The sequence below is a fragment of the Diospyros lotus genome, chromosome 3 (assembly GCF_014633365.1).
Source record: "Diospyros lotus cultivar Yz01 chromosome 3, ASM1463336v1, whole genome shotgun sequence".
Taxonomy (NCBI): domain Eukaryota; kingdom Viridiplantae; phylum Streptophyta; class Magnoliopsida; order Ericales; family Ebenaceae; genus Diospyros; species Diospyros lotus.
In genome coordinates, this window is record NC_068340.1 from 22980080 (window position 1) to 23001594 (window position 21515).

A 21515-nucleotide genomic window follows, 5' to 3' on the forward strand; every position below is an offset into this window, starting at 1 on the left:
TTGGGTACAGACATTTGGTGAATTCTCAAGGTATCGGGGTGGCAGAGGTGGCCGTGGTGGTCGTTTTGGTGGAACTTATCATGCAAGGGGTTATGGCCATGTTGGCAGGGGCAGGGGCAGGGGCAGGGGCCGTGGTCGGGGCATTTCAGGTTGGGCTTCCTAGAGTGTGGTGGTGCCTTCTAAATGTTAGTAGAAAGTGAAATTTGCTTGCCTTCCATGACCCCTTGTAATGTTTGTGCCTCTTTGTGCCTCTATCGTATTCGATGGCCAAAAAAATAAAAATTAGAACTTTTGGTCTTTCTTTGACATGTCTTAATCTTGTGGTCTTTATGAATATTAGATTGCGTTCTTTTGCGTTTTTTATTTTTAATTTTGAGTTTTAAATTTATTTTTTATTTTTATAGTCTCTTTTTAGAAAATTAAAAATATTTTTTTATTATTTTAAAAAATCATTTCTTAAAATAAAAAATTAAAAAACGGGTTTATTTTAGAATTTTTAGGAAAATTATTTTATTATATTTTATTAAATGAATTTGATTATTAAATGATAAAATTAATTCTTTTTAATAAAATTTTATTATTAAAATAAAATAATAAATTTAATTAATAAATTATTAACATCTAAGTGATAATTTATATTAAATATTATTATATATATTATAGGTAATATAGTTAATAATATACGTTATTCTATATTTTTAATTATAATATATATTATTTTTAAAAAAATAAATAAATATATAATTTTATTTTAAAAATTTAAGAATATTTTTTTTCTTTTTTCTTTATTTTCTTCTTTTTTTCTTTTCTCTTTTAGAACCAAAATATAAAAATAAATTATGTTTTTCATGTTTTTGATTTAGAGATTGTTTTGACTAAAAATAACAAAAATAATATTTTGTTGTTTTGGGTTTTCTTTATAAAAAAATCTATTGTTTTCGAAAATGACAAAGTAAATGTATTTTTATTATTTTAAAAAATTAAAAATTATATTAAACCGACAAAGAGAATGTAACTTAATTTTCTTGTTTTTCAAATATATGATAATAATAATCGATTTAGGGAGCGTTTGTTAAAATGAGCAAGATAAGGTGATATCAAGATAATATTGAGATATTTTTCGGACCAAAATATGGAATCGTCAAGATAAGGTTGGGAAGTATTCCAAAATTTCTATCAGACTGTTTGTTAAATTTTTTAGAATCTACTAGTAATTGTATTTTTTATTTCCATGTGTTTGTTAATTCATATAATAAACATCAAAATAAGAGTTTTTTTACCAAAATATCCCTATTACCAAATTTATGATTAAAATAGTATTTTATGATTAATATGAATGGTCAAAAAATTAAGATTAAAATTAAATTAATATTTTATTTTCTAAATTCATGTTCAAAAATAAATTTAAAAAGAGTTGAAAAGTATATATAATAATTGTTAGAATTACAATAATTCCACCTAGATAATTAAAAATGGTCAAAACATATTTTCATAATAGATAATAAAATATAAAATTAAATAAAATAATTTAAAAATTGATGAAAATAATTATATTAGTTAATAAAATATATATATAGAGAGAGAAATTTAAATTTTATAAATCAATGAAATAAATAATGTCATTTAAATTTTAAAAATTATCAAAACATATAATAATTTAAAAATATATTAAATAATATTAATTATAAGAGTTAAATAAATAAGTTTTTTTAATAAATTTAAATCTTATTATAAAAATATATTAAATAATATTAATTATAAGAGTTAAATAAATAAGTTTTTTTAATAAATTTAAATATTTAAAATGCATTAAATGGCATTAACTATCTTACATGAGGCAGATAAGTAATTGAGCCTTATCTTGAAAGAGCTAGATAAATTTATTCGATGGAAGAGGTCGAATAAATTTATTTTGAAATTGGGAGATAAGAGATCACGTGAGCTCTTTTCCGAAAATAGTCAGATAAGGTTAACAAACACGTTGGAAAAATCAAACATTTGAAATGTTTTCCATATCTGATCTTTTCTCCCTCTTATTTTGATTAACAAACACCCCTAAGGTAATTTTATAACCTAGAAGTAGGTTCATTGTAGAATTTCCATATACAAGACAAGAGGCTATGAAAAGTTTTCACGTCTCCGAATATGAACGAGTGCAGTACAATTTGAATTCAACTATCGTTTGTTCAAAATAGGTATCCGGAAGTGATTTGCTGAATGGAAAATTGAGTTATGATGCTGATTAGCAGCCAAGAGTCCATATCTGTTTGTATACTTAAAAGAGTCCTTAGCCTCGAACTGGCATACCAGATGTCTCAACTCAACCACAAGTTGAGTAATATACTGCAAAGGTGTACGACGTTGTTGTTCTTAACCAATCTGTTGTATCATATTTTTTTTGATATATGAGAAAATATGTTTGATAAAAATTTATATGAAAATCTCATATTTCGAAATAAGTTTTTTATATTTCAAAACATGCATGATTAGTGTTTTGGCGCTAAAGGTAAAATGTTTTAAAAATTCAATTTTTAACATATCATGTTTCGAAACTATGTTTCAATGTTTCGAAACATAGATCTGTAATGTTTCTGTGCATATTCGAAATACTCTTTAATATGTTTGAATAATTATATTTCATGCATCATGTTTCGAAACATAGTTTTCATGTTCCGAAACATCAATCTGCCATGTTTCTAAACTTGTATTGAGATGTACATTGAAAAGGTTTCAAATTTTGTTTAATTTATATGATGTATTTCGAAATCTATTTGAAATCTAAGTTTATGTTTCGAAACTTATTTAGTATATTTCGAAATCTCTGTAAGCAGTATATCCTTGTTCATCATGTTTTAAAATATATTTCTGAAGTATGTTTCGAAACCTACTTTTGATATTTCGAAACATCTGACTCTATCAGAAGAATTTCAAAAATCTGTTATGACTTTGCATTTTATTTGAAAAGCTATTTTAAAAGTCTATTTTTGAAATTATACTCATATCCTGATGTTCAAAATTCAGATATGTTTTAAGTGGAGAATAAAATAAAATCATTTTGTTTTTAAAAAAGATGTCTTCCACTCATTTTGTCTCTTGGTGCATATCCAATTGTAAATGCTGTATGTTTCGAAATATGTTATGTATATTTCGAAACCTCTATGTAAAAATGTGTTGTTTCGAAACTTACTTTCTTATCTTGTCTCTGTCGGTTATAATTAACCAAAAGTCTATCCTTTTGATATATATATATATATATATATCAGTTATTTGAAGACAAGAAAACTATCTCTCAAGCATACACAATTTTACATATTTACAAGAGATTTTTTGTTACAAGCACAAGTGAACAAAACTCTTATAATGAACTGTCAAAGAAGTTCTTGTCAATTATTCATTGGTGTGCATTGTGGTACAAACAGGAGAAGTAAGCCAAAACCAAAGCTCTCATTCCTTCAAGCTTTCCTCACTCCATACCAATAGGTTTGTTATAACTATTTGGCAAGGTGTTTTAATTACATTCAAATTTTTGGGTTGTAAAAGATAAGTGTTATTTATCTTGTTGTAAGGTTTGAGTTGAACCCGTAAAAACTCAGTGTGTAAGGTTTTAGGGTGAACCGTGAGTTGAACCCGTAAAAACTCAGTGTGTAAGGTTTTAGGGTGAACCGTGGTAAAACCCTTGGTGTCATTGATCGCTAATAAAAGTGATTGTGGTTTACAAATCCTTCAAGTGGATAATCTTGAAGGTAATAGAGTAGGCAAGTGCCGAATCACTATAAATCTTGTGTGTACTTGATTTCTTATTCTTACTTGTTGTTATCTTTATTCATGTTTTAAAAGAATCATTTTTAAAAATCTAAAAGAATTTCATTATTTATAAATTAATGAGTAATATTTCGAAAGATACCTTAGTAGGTTTTAAAACATATCTGTTACTAAATTTGATTTTGAAACATATTCATCTATATTTCGAAACATACTTAACAGAAATGTTAGTTTCGAAATATACTTCCTCAAATTTTGAAATATAATATCTTGCAAGTCAAATTTTTTTTAACTTATTAAAAAATATACCCAAATCCCAATTATCCCTCTTGAAATATACTTGCTATTATATAGAACTATTCCTCCTCCTTCACAGCTAATAGCAACGAGTCCAAATCCGATCCGTTCTTGCACGGCTTCGTTCGCTGTTTTCTGTGTGTGATTGGAATTTTTTATTCAATTTCACTATTAATCCAACTCTTCAATTCTGCAAGTCCTGGAGGTCTTTTAGCTTAGGGCTTTTTTAAAGAGAGCTTTAATCCATCTTTAGTTAAATTTCTTTAAATTCTTAAGTTATATAGTATTTTAAATAAATAAAGTATTTGAATAAGTTGTGTTTTTAACTTATTAATTAAAAAAGTCATATATTTGTGAAAAGTCATAAAATGGCTAAAAAGGATTTGTTATTTTTTTGTGGGTATTAACATCAATCTTATAAAACGATTATAGAGAGAAGTAGAACAAATGATGGAAGGTAAAGAGAGATGATGAGTGTTTACATAAACATGTATGATGTGTGTTTCAAAGCTAACTTACCACTTATCTACCTCTTAGTCACAACTTTTTTTTTTTTATACAAATGAAAGTAACTTTTAACACAACAATAAAATTATTCTCAAAGTAAAAAAATTAGAATAATGCTAGATATAACACCCATTTTATACATCTTGAACTATATAAGGGGGTATTATGATCAAAATATCTTACGCCTCACATGCGCCTCACGAGGAGTTTTTTTGTCATAATATCTCCTTATATAACTTAAGATATATAAAATAGGTATACCAATAGTATTTTACAAAAAAAAAAAAAATTAACCCCTTTTGGTGTATATAATAATAGGAGAGATAGTCATGTATGTTCACATCTCCACAATCGGCAGCCCATTGGTACAAAATCCAAAAGGCGGTGAGACAAAAACCCTACTCTCTGTCTGCTCGAAAGTCGAAAGGACTCGGAACAATTTGAATTCCCTCTCTCTACTACTACTACCCTCTCTTAAACATTCGCAGCTCCTGCTGCTGCAACCATGGCGGCGGACAGTTCCAGATCCAGCTCATCGGCTGATTCGTACATCGGCAGCTTGATCAGCCTGACGTCCAAGAGCGAAATGAGATACGAGGGCGTTCTGTACAACATCAACACCGAAGAATCCAGTATCGGACTCCGGAACGGTAATTTCTGGTGTCCATCAACCCTTTTAGAAGCTCTGGTGTTTGCTACTGACTTTCTGCTTGAAATTGGGCTTTATTTTTGGATAATTTTGATAATTAGTCACCTATTTTGGTAGATACTGAATTTTTGGTTCTTTGGATAGAGAAAAGTTTTAGTAGTACTTACAAATTTGGGGCTAGAAATTTGGATAAATACATACTCACACTTACCGCGTAGTTGTCTCTGTTAGGTGCAGTTCCCTTAAGGAAAAATTGGATGTATGCCCTTTTGTTGTTACCATGAATTTGTGGTTTTCGATTTAGGCAAATAAAGCGACCTAGGAAGTTGTCTAGGTTTCCCTTTCTTTTCTGGGTTTTATTTTTGTTGAACTGGATTATTTCCGGTAGTTTCAATTTGTTTATGAAGTGTTCTGGTGGATGCTTTTAGCTTCCTGTTTGGAATTGGGTTTTATTTTCTGTTTTTTTTGAATGATTAATGTTTTGTTTTGGTTGATTAGTAACTTATGGTGCCTTGGATGGAGAAATATTGTACTTCTACTGTTCTCATCAGACAGACAGGTTTAAATAAGCTGAGCGTGGTCATGCTTGGGCTCATCTTATTTACATTTTAAGGTGTGCTTAACTCCTTTATGAACCAATCCCTATAAAGGTTGTTCATGCTCTGTTAACTAACATATTTGGTGTTCCAACTCGACTCGTGTAACTTTCTTGAGCACAGGTCGAGCTTGTTAATGATCTTGTCATAAAAAAATCCATCTGTCAATAAACTTGTTTATGAACAATAAACAAACTTATTCGTGAGCCAAAAAAAGAAAAAAAAAGACAATCATGGGCAATAAATGAGCTTGTTCACAAGTAAATAGATTTATATATATAGCTTTTAAATGAACAATAATTAGTTAAATCATAAATGAGCTCACATATAAACAAGCTTGTGCATGAACATAATAAGTTGAACAAACTTATGTTTGAGCTCGGCTCATTTATATAACAACTTAACAAGCTTTAAAATCTTGTTCAAATTGGTTTAAGTAACAAATAAGCGAACATAAATGAACCAAGATTAAGCTCAAACATAAGTTTGTTTATCTTGATTATGTTCATGAACAAGCTTATTTAACATTTATATGCAAGTTCATTCATAATTTAGCTAAAGCTCATTTTTTGTTTGTTTAAAAGGGGTATATATATATAATTTTACTTATGGATAAGCTCATTTATTGCTCATGATTGTCTTTTTTGCTTGTGGATAAGTTCATTTATTGTTTGTAAACAAGTTTATTAACGGGTTTTTTTTTTTTTTTTTAATAGACAAGTTCATTAACAAGCTCGAACTGAGTTCATTTAAATTAAGACGAGCCAAGCCGATGCACCATAATATGTCAATCAATGAAGCTTGAGCAACCTTTATGGGGCTCAATTTATAAAAGAGCTGAGCTTGAATGCCTTACAATTTAAACAAGTTGAGCTTGATCATGGCTAGGCTTGGCTCGACTTGGCGCATTTACACTCCTAAATGTGAGTTTGATAAAAATACAAGTGTGGATGATATTATAGTGAAAGTTAAAGATTAAATCATCTTAAGAAAATATCAGTTTAGATAATTTGGATTAATCAACTAACAAGATGATGAGATTACTGAGGATGTTACCCATAAAATTAAGGCATGAAAATTAAAATGGAAAAATTTGTCCGTTGTTTTATGTGATAGTAACATTCCGTTAAAAATTTTTATATGACAAGTGTAAGACTGGCTTTGTTGTAAGAAATAGAATGTTGGACAATAAAGCACCAATATGTGCAATATAAACGATTAATGAAGATGAGGGTGTTATGATGGATTTGTGGTCATGCAAGAAAAGAAAAAAATAAAAATGAGGTTATTCACGATAAGGTTAGAGTGGCTCTTGTTGAAATAACATGTGAGACACAATTTAGATAGTTTAGTTATATGAGAAGAAGACTAGTAGAGACCCTTGTGATGATAGTAGACATAATGTAACAAGTCTTTTGCAAAAGAGGTAGGTGAAGACCAAGAAAAATGTGGTGGGTCACTCTTAGGTATGATATGTTATAAGGTCCTTTCAGAAGATAAGACCATGGATAAAAAATGAGTGGCGAGCTGGAATTCATATACCCAACCCTGCATAGTGGGATCACAGCTTGACATGTTGTTCATGGTGTAGCAAGCAACATTCGAAAATTCCTATTGATGTCACTAGGATGCACTAGGACTTTTCCTCAAACCCTCGAGAACTAGAGTCACCATTTTCTCACCTTTAGTTGTTGGACTTTTTCTCTAGTTGTTTGAGCTATTACTTGGTTGCATGTCATGTAGCGACTAGTTTTTTTTCCAGAATTTTTCCAATATGGTTTTATAGTGCCAATATTAATGCCCTAAGACATTTAAAAAATAATTTTTCTTAGGCAATATTCAATAATATGCAAAGAATACAATTTTCAAAAATGAGTTCTCAAATCATGGTAAAAATATTTTTTTTACAATATTTGATAGGTAAGAAATCTCTTGGCCATGCCAAAATAAATTTGAGAATTGTGGTATCACATGGTACGAATGTCTTTAAAAGCAATTACTCATTATAACATTTTTAGAGAACATATTAATAAGGCAAACCTAGTTACTTAGAATGCAAATAATGACAATCTATATGACTATATAAACCCTGCGATTTCTAACCTGTTCCACATTAATAAGTGACATATTAACAAAAATCTATTGTAAAGCTAAAATTTGCTAAAATTGAATCTAAAATAAAACTTACATGTCAAACCCCTAGCTTGTCAATTTTAGATGCTTAGCACCTCATCTTAAAACTCTTTTCCCCCATTAAGTATCAATGCTAGTGTCTTGGATTTTTCCCTTTTTCTTCTTTTTTTGTTGTTTGTCCTCCTCTACTTCATTTTTTCCCCATGATCTTCTTATTCTTTCTCGTCCTCCTTCTTCCCATGATCTTCTTATTCGTTCTTGTCTTCCTCCTTTCTCTAGCCCCAGCTTCCTTGGGTCATAGGCCAAGCAAGCTTGGCTATCTGTCAACCTTATGTGGCCATCTGGCTTTAGGCTTGTATCAGGATGAGAGCCACCACACATGCTCTTCATCTTCTCGCCTGTGTGGGTCATTCTCCTTTTTCTCCTCTATTCATTGCTTCTATTCTCTCTTCCCTCTCACTCACTTTCATACTCCTCAGTTGTTGCTCCCTTCGGCCTCTCTCTCTCTCTCTCAGCTGCTAGGAGCATTGGCTCTGTCTTTGCCCTTGCCAGGAGCTGCTCCCTTGTTCTGTCTCTCTCTCCTTTCTTCCTTTTTATATTTTTTTCAACCAATCAATGTGCAGACTTTTACCTTTAATATAATTTTCTTTTCTTTTTTTTCAACAGAGCTACATAAGCACATCAAGAAAATGACAATTTACCTTACCTCTCATTATCAGGCCATTGACTTTGGGCAACTTATGTAATGGGAGGTAGTGCAAGTTTAAGTCTACTGCATTTCTGTACTACTGTCTTTGTCATTATTAGAGACAAGGTAGAGGTAGATTTTATATTCACTATGTGTCTTCCATTCCGGCCTAGGACATTGAGCACTGAAAACCATTTAAGTGCAATCAGTTTTGGCTTTGCTAGGTTGAGATCATAGGAGTTAAAAAATTTCTGATAACCAAATCTGATGTTACCTTATTAAGAGTGAGATTAGAGCACAGCATAAAACATCAGAAACTTGAGTTAAGAACCTGCAGGGCTGGAAATAGTTTTGTTGAAACAATTAGAAGAATTGCTATTAGCAAACAACAGCTATTAAAAGAAAGCAAACAACTTTTTAATATAATATCAAATAAATAGAATGTTTAAACAAGGTTACTTATATTTGAATTTCCTTTAATCCTTTAATAAACTCATAGTATACAATATTTTGTTTGCAAAGCAAGGGTAAGGCTGTGTAAAAAGACAATCCTCACAAAGCAGGGAGTCTAATGCACGGGGGATGCCCTTTGGCCACATTCTCATACAAGCGAGTGACATGAATATGCATATAAGGAAAAAATGAGAGTTCTATTTTTGGACTTACTGAAAATAGGGAATTCGAAGGATATCTTCTTTAGAGAGTGAATGTATTAGAAGGTTTGTATTTATATAATAAAACATACTTTGCTGACATTATATTTCTTCAATTTAAAAAATGCGACCTAATGAGTATTAATATCATTTTCTGTATCTTGAAATTGCTTGCATTTTTCCCCTTTACTTTTGGCAGAGATTTGACAAGACATACTGTTTTGTGTAAAGAAAAATTAATATTTCATTTGGGTTCTTTTGATTTTGAAGTAGGATGCCCAAAAGGTTTTCAAAAACTTAATATATTTTTTGTGCCCCTGAGCTTTAGAAGTAGTATGTTTGAGACGTTTTCTAATTGCTGTCATTAATTATAGCTGTCATTACTAGATTTTAGTATTAATGGCCCCTGATTATAGCCATCATTGCAAGTGATTTTCTGATTTTTGTGTGGTGGGATTAAAAAGGGGGGAAAACTCATTTGCTCCTCCCATTTTTATATATAGTGATAAATAATAGGTTGTGAAAAATAGTGCATGTTGGTTAAATTTAAAAAGATGTTTTAGCTTGGTTTATGAACTTGTTAAAGGAATCTTTGGTGTTGATTGCTCTAGTGCCATCTGCGTTAGTTTTTATATTAATTTTTTATGCTGATATGTGTCATGACAGTGAGATCATTTGGAACGGAAGGAAGGAAAAAGGATGGTCCACAAGTTCCCTCCAGCGACAAAGTGTACGAGTATATTCTGTTCCGCGGAAGTGATATTAAGGTAGGTTGACATTAGCCTTGTGCCTTTTCAATTTATCTTGCATTCTGTATTTTTATTGCAACCCGATGTCGTAGGTTCAAATATAAATTGAATTAGACTGAAAAAGCTTCATTAACTTGAACAGCAATATAAATTTGACCTCCTGCTGATTAAAGAAAGGAGAAGGTTAATCAAAAAGAGGTTAATTAATCAAAGGTCCAACTGATCACCATGTCTGTATTGTAAATATGCAGTTATGAATATTCCGTCCAAAGTAATAGGAATTATGATAAAATTTTTGAAGTTGTACATCAGTTCAATTATCCTATTACAAAATAATAGAATAGGATTATAAAATTTCTTATGTTGTAAATGGTATATAATTATCCCGTTTTGCTAATCTTGAAAACTATGGCCCCTCATGCTAACTGCAGCACCAGCTATTATCATACTTGTGTGTGATTGCTACATCCTTATGCATATTTATGAACAGTATGGTTACTATTCCGTGGCCATCTCCCAGTGATATTATGCTTATTCTACTAATCACAAACCATCAAGAGCACTGTTGGGATGTCAAATATCCCTTGAAAGTCAACCTTTCATGATGAAGAGGTTTGAAATTTTTTATCATGATACATGTCCCTATATGGTTTTTTCCATTTGAAAATTGCAAGGTAATAAAGAAAAACATATTGGATGAGCTATATGAATGTATAGCTTACGTTCATGAATGAAAGGCTTGGGCTGAATGTGGGTTGATTCTATTTACACCTAACAATTTGAAGCAAAAACCTCTGATTATTTTATTTTATTCAAGTTACGAAAATGGCCACTTTACAAAGCAAGGGTAATGCTGCATATTGTGACGACCCTTCCCCAACCTTCACAAAGTAGGGAGCATCATGCACTAGGGACCCCTTTATATGTCAAACCAATCAAGACTCTGAAACACTAGTTGCATCACCACAGTTTCATATTGCATCATTATGTTGGCCTTCTTCTTACAGATGCTATTCTGGCAGATTGGTGAATTGTAATATTTGTACGAGTCCCACCGAGGCTATTCAGGGGATTTAGGGCTTGTTTGGTAGAACTTCCATTTTCAGTTTTCTTTTTTTATTTTCAAAATATTTGTAAATGAAATAAAAAATGGTATGCTGTTAACCTATTCTCATTTTCAAAGAAAATTTTCTGGATTGCTTTGTTTCCTTCATTTTGCCGTCTTTCCCCATCCCCATCTTCTTCTTTTGCCCTCAGAGTTGGGTTTGTTTGTTGGATCTCTATGATTCTATGTGTGTTCCCCAAATGATCCATCTGCTACTTGCACCTACTCATGTTTTCTTCCTGTTAATCGTGGAGCTCATATTTATTCTCAGTGTGTTCTGGTCTAATACTGCTAGCATGTTTACCAAAATGGGCAAGAGAGGAGCTTGCCATAATATACAGTTTTTGTTCTTTTTGCAGGTATTTGATAACTAACTTTAAAATACTTACAGTACCTAAGAGAAAACTAAGGGGCTTTATTGTTGATGATACTCTTAATGATTTCATTTCTTGCTTATCTCTAACCTGAGTTTCTATTGTTGGGTCCACTGAAGTTCATGGGATCTTTGGGTTAAAATCTTGTGGACTAGGGAGTTCAGAGTCTTTCTCTTTGTACACGCACATCTCCTAGCTGCTGCTCGTATTATCCACACCCTGAAACTTTCTTTGCAATTTTTGCAGGATTTGCAGGTTAAATCTTCTCCACCTGTTCAAACTTCAACACCCATAAACAGTGATCCTGCCATTATTCAGGTGATAAGCAGGAAATGTGTTTTACATGTGATATGTTAAAATCCTGAATAAAAACGGTGATTAATGTCTTAAACAGTAACTTTGGCTCTGAATCTTCTGAATTTGTATGCAGTCTCACTATCCTCGACCTGCTTCTACATCTTCAACCTTGCCTTCTACTATTACTGGGTCTCCTGATCTAAGTGCCCATACTGCACAGCTGGGACATCCAGGGTCAAGTTACCAAGGTGGCTTGCCTTTGTTACCTGGAGGGAGTTTAGGGTCATGGGGTCCTTCTCACCCTCCTCCAAGTGCTAATGGCGGTGGATTAGCTATGCCAATGTATTGGCAAGGATTTTATGGCCCCCCAAATGGGCTTCCTCCATTGCATCAGCAATCTCTGCTTCGTCCGCCACCTGGGCTATCAATGCCTCCTTCCATGCAGCAGCCAATGCAGTATCCTGGGTTTAATACCCCTCTTCCATCTGGAGCATCTAACTTACCTGGTTCAAACTTGCCGGATTATCCTTCTTCTCTAGCCCCTGCTACTGCCAGTCCCCTTAATTTGGGATCTACCTCTTTGCCGGCTTCAACTTTGCCATCAACACTAGTTACACCACCTCTGGCACCATCTGCTACACTAGCACCTGAATCATTGCCTAGTCTGATCCCAAACAAAGCTTCTAATGCTACATTGCCTGCATCAATGCCAAGTGCCAATTTTCCTACTCTTTCTCCCTTGGCTATCTCAAGTCCAGATGCAAATGCTGTTGTACCTCCAGCATATAACAGACCTAGTGCATTTTCAGGTCCAAGTCTGCTATATCAGAGCACTCCTCAGTCCTTTTCTTCTATTGTTGGGCCATCCAGTTCAAGCCAGGCAGACATTCCACCACCTGTGCTTGTAACCCCAGGTCAGTTGGTGCAGACTGGAACAGCTGCTGTTTCTACATCTCAGTCTTCACAAACAGCTCATAAAGATGTGGAGGTTGTTCAAGTATCATCATCATGGTCGGAAGCATCTGTAGCAGTTGCTGCAACTGAAGCCCAACCACCAATATTGCCACTACCAGAAGGTCCACAACCATTGCATGCTGGCCGAAAGGTGATCCTATGGGGATATTCATTACACTCCCCCGCCACCCTCCCCTCCTTTCTCTCTCATTTTTTTTTTCTACTCTCTTACTTCCAAGTGGTTAGACTTTTCAATTACAACAATAAAATTTCAAGCCATAATCCTATTATGTGGGATCAAGTTCTTGTGTTTGCTGTGTTTATGCCTGAATATATATCTGCCAAAACATTGTTGTAGTCGAACCGTTTTTTAATTTCTTGCTTTTATTAATGATCACATACCTGTCAATTTGATACTTAGCGTAACTAATGAAGATGATGGCTCTTACATGACATTTCTCTTTCTCTTTTTTCTTTAGCTGAATGGAGCTTTTCAAAGTCATCACAACTACAGAGGGCGTGAAAGGGGAAGAGGAGCTGGGGTAATGTGTTGTTTTTACTTCAAATTGAAGGACTCCCCCCCCCCCCTCTCCTTTTAGACAAGTTGAATTTCCTTTCATGACTTTCTTAACTTAGAATGTCTTTTGTTCTAAAAAAAATGTAGATATAATAAATTAACTTTAAGGTGGACGATTCTTTGAAGTAAATTTACATTATATCTGTGTCACACCACCAATATTATTATCAGACTTTGTTTCTTATAATTTTTTTAATTTTTCTCATTATATTACACTTGACTGTGTGCATGGTTAAATTTTAGTGGTTCTCCTAGAGGTTGCTCACTCCCAAGTATACGTTGTTTTTCTTAGTAATTATGGCTATGTCAGATGTTTATTAAATGAAGAAATGATTACTTGTCTGTGTGTTTCTGAAATTATGAATTCTGGGATTGTGCTTGTATCTTTTGTAAGAGAGGAACAGAAAGGCTTATTTTTTTTGGGTGGTGGTGGGGTTGCAACCAGATGCAGGAAAGGGTAGGTAGATGTTTCAACGCTGTATCTGCCAATAAGAGATTAAGGTAAGCTATTAGATGGGCAAACAACAAATTTTTGGGCTCACCATCAATGTAGTGAGTGGGGACCTTCGAACTGATGATTGGGTGTGCCCATATATCTGTTTGGCATGCATTTTTATGAGAAAACTTACAAAAAGCACCAAGAGGTGCCACTATGTGCTCCTGAACGCTTGAGAGAAGTTTTAGGTTCTTGTATCATATGCAAGGGCACTAGACAACCATCATGAGGTGTGGCCTGTTAAAGTGGGCTTCTAATAGCATCCAAACAATAGATAGGATGTGGTATTTTTTTCAGTCTTTATGTTTATCTAACCAATAAGAAAGCTAGGGGGAACAGAAATCAAACTTTTTCAGTTTCTTGGGGGCAATCAAACCATTGCCATGGGTTAGATTTATTTGCTTTGCTTGATCAGTTCTGATCACTTGGGCAGCAAAGAGCAGGTCTGGGTCAGGTCAATCTGTGTAGTTTCAATAAACTTGTTCAAACCTACCTTATTTCCTTGTTAAGGCCAGTCCTTTGGACCAAACTGAATATAATTTATCTTCGAATTTATCAGTTTCATGGTTGGATATCTGTCCCAGCCAGGGGATCCCAGCCACAGCCTCCCCAGCCTTGAATTGAATCCATTTTGTCCCCAACCATGTTCCTTCCTTCTATTATTTTGCTATTATTTTAATATAATCTACATGGCTTTGTCAACATGTTTTAGATCTGTAACCTGTACAGTCTTACTACCAGTGCAAAGTTGCTTTTGAAATAATGAGAACAAGAAAGAGGATTGTTAATTTATCTTCTTACTTTGTACCATCAATTTATATATTTTGGTTTAATAATGCCTTAATGTCTCTGCCAGTACATCTAGATGTGTATGAGAATATGCATATGCATAATTGTATATGGAGTTCTTCAAGAAGATATTCAAACTCAATTATGTGTTCTCCAAATTAGGGGTTGGCTATTTACCTTCTTTATCAAGTGTTATAACTTCAATTATCCTAATGTCATACCTTTAATTCTATTCTCAACACGAGTTATTTTCTTTCCTCTTGTGTGTGGACATTACCCTCAGTTGAATTTTTTCTCTTTTTATCTCTAGTGGATGCTACCTACATCATCTCATGGTTTCAGTTTTTAAACTATCTCATTGATATTTTCACAGATACAACTTGGCATCACTGTCTCAACCACAATCATTTTACAGTTTTTACTATCTGTTGTTTCTTAATTACTCAAACCCTGTACCATAAATTATGGCTGATGTTATTTTTAATCTTGGAGGTTAGCATTGATGACAGAAAACACTTGAAAGTTTTCCACCACTTAATTTGTGTTGCTTTATGTCTACGATTCACATTAAGATCAATCTCTTGATCCTTATATAAAACAGACTCTAGTTACCTGAATTTCTCTCTTCTTGGTACTGTTGGCCCCTTAATACTGACTTCCATATTCTTTCCATTTGATATATTGAGTTTTGATTTGTATTCCATATATCATAAAACCTCTACTGCCAAAAGCGATAAGTAGCCTGCAGAATAATTAAGCAGACATCAACTCATGAAACTGCTGGGGGTGGGGTTGAAGGACCCAGGTTGAGATTGCCTGCCCCTTTACTTCCCAACTACATCTTATTCTTCCTGTCTCAGATTTGGAGATTTTCCTCTTTACTTGTTGATATTAGCCAGGCTTGAATTACTAGACTAAATCTGTAGATATGCATTCATTATGGGCCAAATTGAAACCCATTCTTACTAACTGATTCCATCTAAACATGGTAACTAGTCTTTGCTGTGTGTAATGTTTATCTTTTGCATGCCTGCTACACTTGCTTTTGAGACAAGTGGTTGGAAAACAATTTCATTCTAATTTGGTTAGCAAGGTGTTGAATATATTTGGAAAATTCTTAGGAAAATTCCTAAAAACTATTTTTAGGAAAATTCTCTGCTAACACTTCATTTTTAAGAGCCACAGAAGTGATAACTTTTGCATGTCTGGAAAACTAATTTCTATAATAAATAAAAATGGCACAAAAGTGGTGGTACTCCCAAGAGTCACCCCTAAGCACTTTCAGAATCACCAGAATTAAATTGAAAACCAAATGTGGATGTCTGCTGTATTGGGAAGCTAATTTCTGTGGCTTTTGAACAATTAGGATGAGAAATTGAGAATTGAGTTGTATAGCTCAACTTTTTCCTACTTTATGCATTTGTTGAGCTATATAATTATTAAAATGACAAATATGAGACTTAAAACAGATTTATGTAGCAGTTCAAAATTTTTCCTTGGCGTATTCTTTCAGATTTGCTGACACAAATAGAAATGGTTTACTCTTAACTTGAATGGGGTCTGCTAACATGGAATATTAAATGGTGCTTTGCAGAGTTCACGTCCAGTGACAAAATTCACGGAGGATTTTGATTTTATGGCGATGAATGAGAAATTCAACAAGGATGAAGTCTGGGGTCACCTTGGCAAAAGTAACAAATCTCATCTGAAGGAGATAGAAGGGGATGAGAGAGGCAGTGAAGATGATGATTTTCAGGATGAAAACAATGCTGAATTAGAAAAAAATGATGCCAAGGTGAGAGAACCATCTCATCTTCTACTTACTAGTACTCGAACTCAGTGAACAGATATATCTTGCATTTCCCTTTTTTATGTCTTACCTTCATGTTTGGTTCTGCTTTTGTGTTTTGTAGCCCGTTTACAATAAGGACGACTTTTTTGATTCTCTCTCTAGCAATGCTCTTGATTATGAATCAAACAAAGGAAGGATCAGGTTCTCCGAGCAAAGGAAAATAGACACAGAGGTGCAATTGCCAGCTGGAATTCAGTTTTACTATTTAGATGATTCCCATATCTTATTCTCTCTTTCTAACATGGTTACCTGTTTCTTGGGTACAGACATTTGGTGAATTCTCAAGGTATCGGGGTGGCAGAGGTGGTCGTGGGCCTGGCCGTGGTGGTCGTTTTCGTGGAACTTATTATGCAAGGGGTTCTGGCCATGTTGGCCGGGGCTGGGGCCGTGGCCGGGGCATGCCAAGTTGGGCATCCTAGTGTGGTAGCATCCAAATGTTTAGTAGAAGCTAAAGCTTAATTGGCTTCCATGACCGCTTGTACTGTTTGTGCCTATTAAACCTTTGGTTGGCCGAAAAATAAAAATTAGAATTTATGTTCTTCTTTTACATGTCTTGAACTGTTTTCTTTATGAACAGTAGTTTTTTTTCCCCCAAATTTTTCCTTCCTCCCAGTTATGAGCCTAGACAAATAATAATTGATTTAGTCGTACTTTTAGCATCCTAGAAGGAAGAAGGTTCATATTGGCAGAAATGTTCAGACTTTTCATGGATACTATCTTGGATTGGGAATTCAGCAGTACGGTTTGAAGTCAACTTTTGTTTAATCAAAATGGGTATCCTTCAACGATTTGTTGAATTGAAAATTGAATTATGGAGGTTGATATATGTTTTCGTGGCTTCTTGTTGGAACTCTAATATTTGAAGCTAATTGAATGCCCGGGCTTTATTGTGGTCCTGGGGCTGGTTGTTATTTAGTTGGGTAATGTTGCAAAGCGATAAATATATTCTATTTTCAGATTTAGTAGCTGTTTTGGTGATTATTATTATATATTATGTGCGAAGCATAAGCTAGGACTAGGAGGTGGGAGAAGTTGAAATGAATCAAATCTGGTTAAATAATCTGCGCAAAACTTTTTGAGGAAGATAAGCTAGCATGCATGTTTAGAAGAGGATAGCATTTGATGTAATTTAGCAATTCAGTTACATAATATAACATGAACAACGATTATTATGTTATTTGCCACGGCAAAGTATCCAACCCTTATTTCATCGAGGCAATGGCTCATGGAAGTATTTTGATTGATCTTACAAACAAGATGTGATATTGTTGAGTGAAGCTTGAAAGCTTGTGAAGTAGAGAAGCTACTTGCAAGTTGCAACCAGGACTTTCCTCGGTGGAAGAGAGGGCCTTCTGCCATGGAGCAAAGCCATGTTGTCAAGGAAGAGCACGTCGCCCTTCTCCCACTTGAACTGAATGCTTTCTTCTTCAATGATCTCTTCGCCCCTTTTCGCCAACTTCTCCGGTATCTCTGTTCCATCGGCCATGGTGGCTGAGCTCAACTCCTTCCCGTACATTCCGACCATCGTGTTGAACCACATCCTCCTCCCCTTTCTCCCCTCGAACACCCTCGTAAGGGACCGTGGCCCCAAGATTGTCTTCACCCCTCCGTTCGGTAGCCACTCCATTTCCATCCCCAGTGCCTTGGCCCTGCGCAGGCGAAGTTTTCTCAGAATACCAAGTTGCAGCAGTTTGCTTTGAAAGAAAACTTGCAATTATGTACACCCACAAAACAAAAAAAAGAAAAGAAAGAAGGGTAAGTAAAGAGGACGATGAATCATCACCAATTATCCTACAAACCTTCTCTCAGCTTCTTCGCGATCAGACGTCCCGAAAGCATCCTCCCAACCTCTGCCCCTCATGGAGGTAGTGCTATTCTTCCCGAGAGCAGTGAAGCTGTATTGGAGCCCTTTTCGATCCAATTCCTCCACCTCTTCTGGAAACTCCTCCAGCATTCTCTCCGTCACCCGAAAACTCGGAACAAAAGGTGTCTCTCCACCTTCTGGTGGTGGAATCTCACAGAATAGTATCACCTTCTTCGGGGATTCCGTAATCTGCTTGGGAAGCCAAAGCCATGAAAACCCAATTCATGCATTATGATTAATGATGAATATTGTTATATATACAGCTTAGGGTACTCACCAAAACCATCTCGTGGTGGTAGTATATGAACTCGGATAGGGGACCTTCATTGGCAGTCCAAATCCGTTTGTAAACGTGAGTCCTGGGCGCCGGGCCGACGTACCGGATGTCGTCCCAGCCGCAGGTCTCAACAATGTCGTTGAAGTCGACGGCGTTCTTCACGTCGAATCCCCGGAGGAGGACGGCGCTGTTCTTGATGATCATCTGCTCAAACCAGTCCTTATTCTTCTCCAAAGCCGATAGCAGCGAGTCCAAGCCATTCTTGCTGGGTTCCAGCGGCTGGAGAACCAGCGGCATGGTTTCCCCGTCCACCACCTTTTCCCCCTCGCATTTTCCCACCTTGAAATCCTTGCAAGAGAACTCCATTCTCACTTCTCACTCTCTCTTGGTTGATTTCTGCCTCCAATGGCTGCTCGACTTGATTGGTATATGTTGGCTTAGTTTCTATATAGTGGATGATGGTGGGTGGGGGAGGGATTGTTTTGATCGCTTCTTGCTTCGTGGGAATCACAAGAGAGCGACTTCTTGATCATCAGAAAACTTCCAAATTCGAATCTTTAGCTGCTAAGGAAGGTGTTGTCTGGGAAGTTGATGGATTTGTCGTAATTTTTTGTTTGTTAAATTGAGAATCAGATTGAAGCGGCCGGCCCAAATCCATAATATACTTGCTGTGACAGAATTGGTCACACTTTAGCCACTGCAAATATGTTTTGTTCATTTTTAATATTTTGTAGTTTTTGTTGGAAAATTCTTGACCTAAGTTAAGGTGTGGTGGAGCTTAGTTCTAACAAAAATTTAGTCCCAAAAGTACGTATTATAGCAGGTGGAGCAGGTAAAATTATATATATATATATATATAGCTAATAAAAAAATACAATATTTTGAGTTGCTCCGCCTGCAAATCCTAAAAGTCCACCCCTATCTAAAATTATTACAGATTTGGTCCGTGTTGATGCATTTGTTTGTGGAAAATATTATTTTAACCGAGGATGATTGAATGTGATAAATAATAAAAATACTTTTATTTAATTTGTAAATTCACTAAATAATAAAAATGCTTTTATCCTTGGCCGCCTTCTTTTTTCTCAACAAGCTCTGCCTCGCCTCATTGCCACCCCATTTTGCCTCGTTTATTGTTGATGTATCTTTTTGTCACCCCGCTACAGTGTCTCGCACGATCGCCGTTACATCTTCTTATTGCCTTATCACGACGTCTCGTGCCGATTGTCGCTGTATCATCTCGTCGCCTTATTGTTGTCGTCTCTGGATGAAGTCCCAGGTGTTATCTCTGGATGAAGTCCCGAATTTCTCCCGTCTGCAACGATTTGATAATCGATGATCAAGTACGATCGGACTTCATCGTCAGATGAAATCCGACTAGGTCATTAAATCTGTTATCCCCATCAATACAATTAGCAATCTTTTGTTTGTTTGAAACCATGACGTTAATTTCTTTAAAAATGTGTCTTCTCTAGCCGTTATTGTTTAGCCAATAATTACTATATGGCTAAAATTGATCAAGTAACACTTTTTTTTATTCATGGAAAATTTTAATTTTTTTCCCCACAATCTTAATAATTTTATTAGTATAAAATTGGTTGTTCAAAAATGACACTATTATAAAAATTCCGTCATCAAATATTTGTTTTGGGTAATGCTTAATCAAATGTAATATGTAGTTTTTGTTTTCTTATTATAAAAATAAAGTATGCATAAAAAATAAAAACATGAAAATTGATATCATCATCAAACTACCCTTAATCTTAGTTAAGAGGCATTAAGCAGTGTGATATCGTTGTAGGCAAGGGGCTAACTTAGGTAACTCAGACTTTTGTAATTTTTTAAGGCATTTAGGTCTCTTGAGAAAGCTGTTAATTATGCCATGGGCCCATAGCTTGCACACCACAGCACATTGGCAACTACAAGGGATCACATTGACAAAAAGAATTGGTTCTATTCACCCCAAAAGGGGTATGAAAACAATGAAGAGGGGTAATGCTACTGGCTAATATTGAATACTAAATTTGACTTCGACTGTAGTTCCAAGATAAGTGTGTTGAATGGTGACATCAGTTTTTTAAATTAAAAAATTCAAGTGATTTAAAGACATGGTATATTGTTTTTTAATTCTTTGAGGCTCAACAAATGAAGAGTTATCGAGACAACATTATCAACTGCCCACTCTTAAATTTATAGATCACCTAAATTATCGCCAAACACCACACTCGAACATAAGATCTCAAGTCTCAATATAAACAGTTTTAGCAATGACATCAATTACAGTTCTATAGATTTACCATGGATACTCTACAACTTGTTGAAGTAGGAAATGCAACAAAAAAACTTGGGAACTACTTCTGAGGAGGTGCCAGGCTTACTCCTTTGCTCTGTCAATAAAGAAACTTGCTTCTCGATCAGCATAATACACCAAAATTTCCAAAGAACTTAAAAGTATGAAAAAAAAGGGGGAAAAGAAACTGTGTCACATGGGAGAGTTTGGCTTATGGTAACAGGTCGATGTGAAGAGGGGGAATCTGTCTTGGACTGGTAGTTTTTACCCATCCCTATTGTGAGAGAATTCAATGGATGGAAAATGTTTGACAGGTTTAATTCGAGGAAATCCAAACCTCCACTATAGTTCATGACTTTATTCATTGTCAGTGACTAATATATAGAAAAATATTAACAACTTCTATAATTTAGTCACTCACTATCCTACAAAATCTCAAGCAGATAATAGCAAAATAACTAAAATATCTATATAACGTCGACTTATTCAAATCATTTTAAGAACTAAGAGATGAGGATAAGGAGAAACGGATATATAACACTGTGGCAGTGGCTATAAAACCCACATCAGATTAGATAAGAGATGACATAAGTTGTAAAATCATGC

At 34.6% G+C, this 21515-nt stretch overlaps 2 protein-coding genes across 5 annotated transcripts in view; one reads left to right on the forward strand and one right to left on the reverse strand.

Moving 5' to 3' along the window:
- The window catches only part of LOC127796680 (protein decapping 5), a 28472-nt gene extending 11447 nt beyond the window's left edge, over nt 1-17025 (forward strand). The window contains exons 1-8 of one of the 4 annotated variants that reach the window (XM_052328950.1): nt 4921-5216; nt 9952-10052; nt 11760-11831; nt 11944-12915; nt 13244-13306; nt 16221-16421; nt 16540-16650; nt 16745-17025. In XM_052328950.1, coding sequence (XP_052184910.1) covers nt 5072-5216; nt 9952-10052; nt 11760-11831; nt 11944-12915; nt 13244-13306; nt 16221-16421; nt 16540-16650; nt 16745-16897 — 1818 coding nt within the window. In that variant the 5' untranslated portion in view covers nt 4921-5071 and the 3' untranslated portion in view covers nt 16898-17025. Of the gene's footprint in view, nt 1-10; nt 309-4920; nt 5217-9951; nt 10053-11759; nt 11832-11943; nt 12916-13243; nt 13307-16220; nt 16422-16539; nt 16651-16744 lie in introns of those variants that run through there. The other 3 variants (XM_052328951.1, XM_052328953.1, XM_052328952.1) reach the window with 3 other exon arrangements.
- A 538-nt stretch (nt 17026-17563) lies between these two features.
- On the reverse strand, nt 17564-19160 carry LOC127797971 (clavaminate synthase-like protein At3g21360). The gene is made up of 3 exons (XM_052331219.1): nt 18620-19160; nt 18278-18531; nt 17564-18127 (listed from the first exon to the last, which is right to left on the reverse strand). Exons 1-3 carry the CDS (start codon nt 18983-18985, stop codon nt 17782-17784), a joined length of 966 nt encoding a protein of 321 aa, XP_052187179.1. The 5' UTR covers nt 18986-19160; the 3' UTR covers nt 17564-17781.
- Nucleotides 19161-21515: the final 2355 nt, after the last annotated feature.

What these genes read in the sequence shown, in the direction of transcription:
- LOC127797971 (XM_052331219.1), bottom strand. Translation starts at nt 18,985, where the DNA reads ATGGAGTTCTCTTGCAAGGATTTCAAGGTGGGAAAATGCGAGGGGGAA. An exon ending in ACCACCACGAGATGGTTTTG is followed by an intron (nt 18,532 to 18,619) that starts GTGAGTACCCTA and finishes CTTCCCAAGCAG; the next exon opens with ATTACGGAATCCCCGAAGAA. An exon ending in CGCGAAGAAGCTGAGAGAAG is followed by an intron (nt 18,128 to 18,277) that starts GTTTGTAGGATA and finishes TCGCCTGCGCAG; the next exon opens with GGCCAAGGCACTGGGGATGG.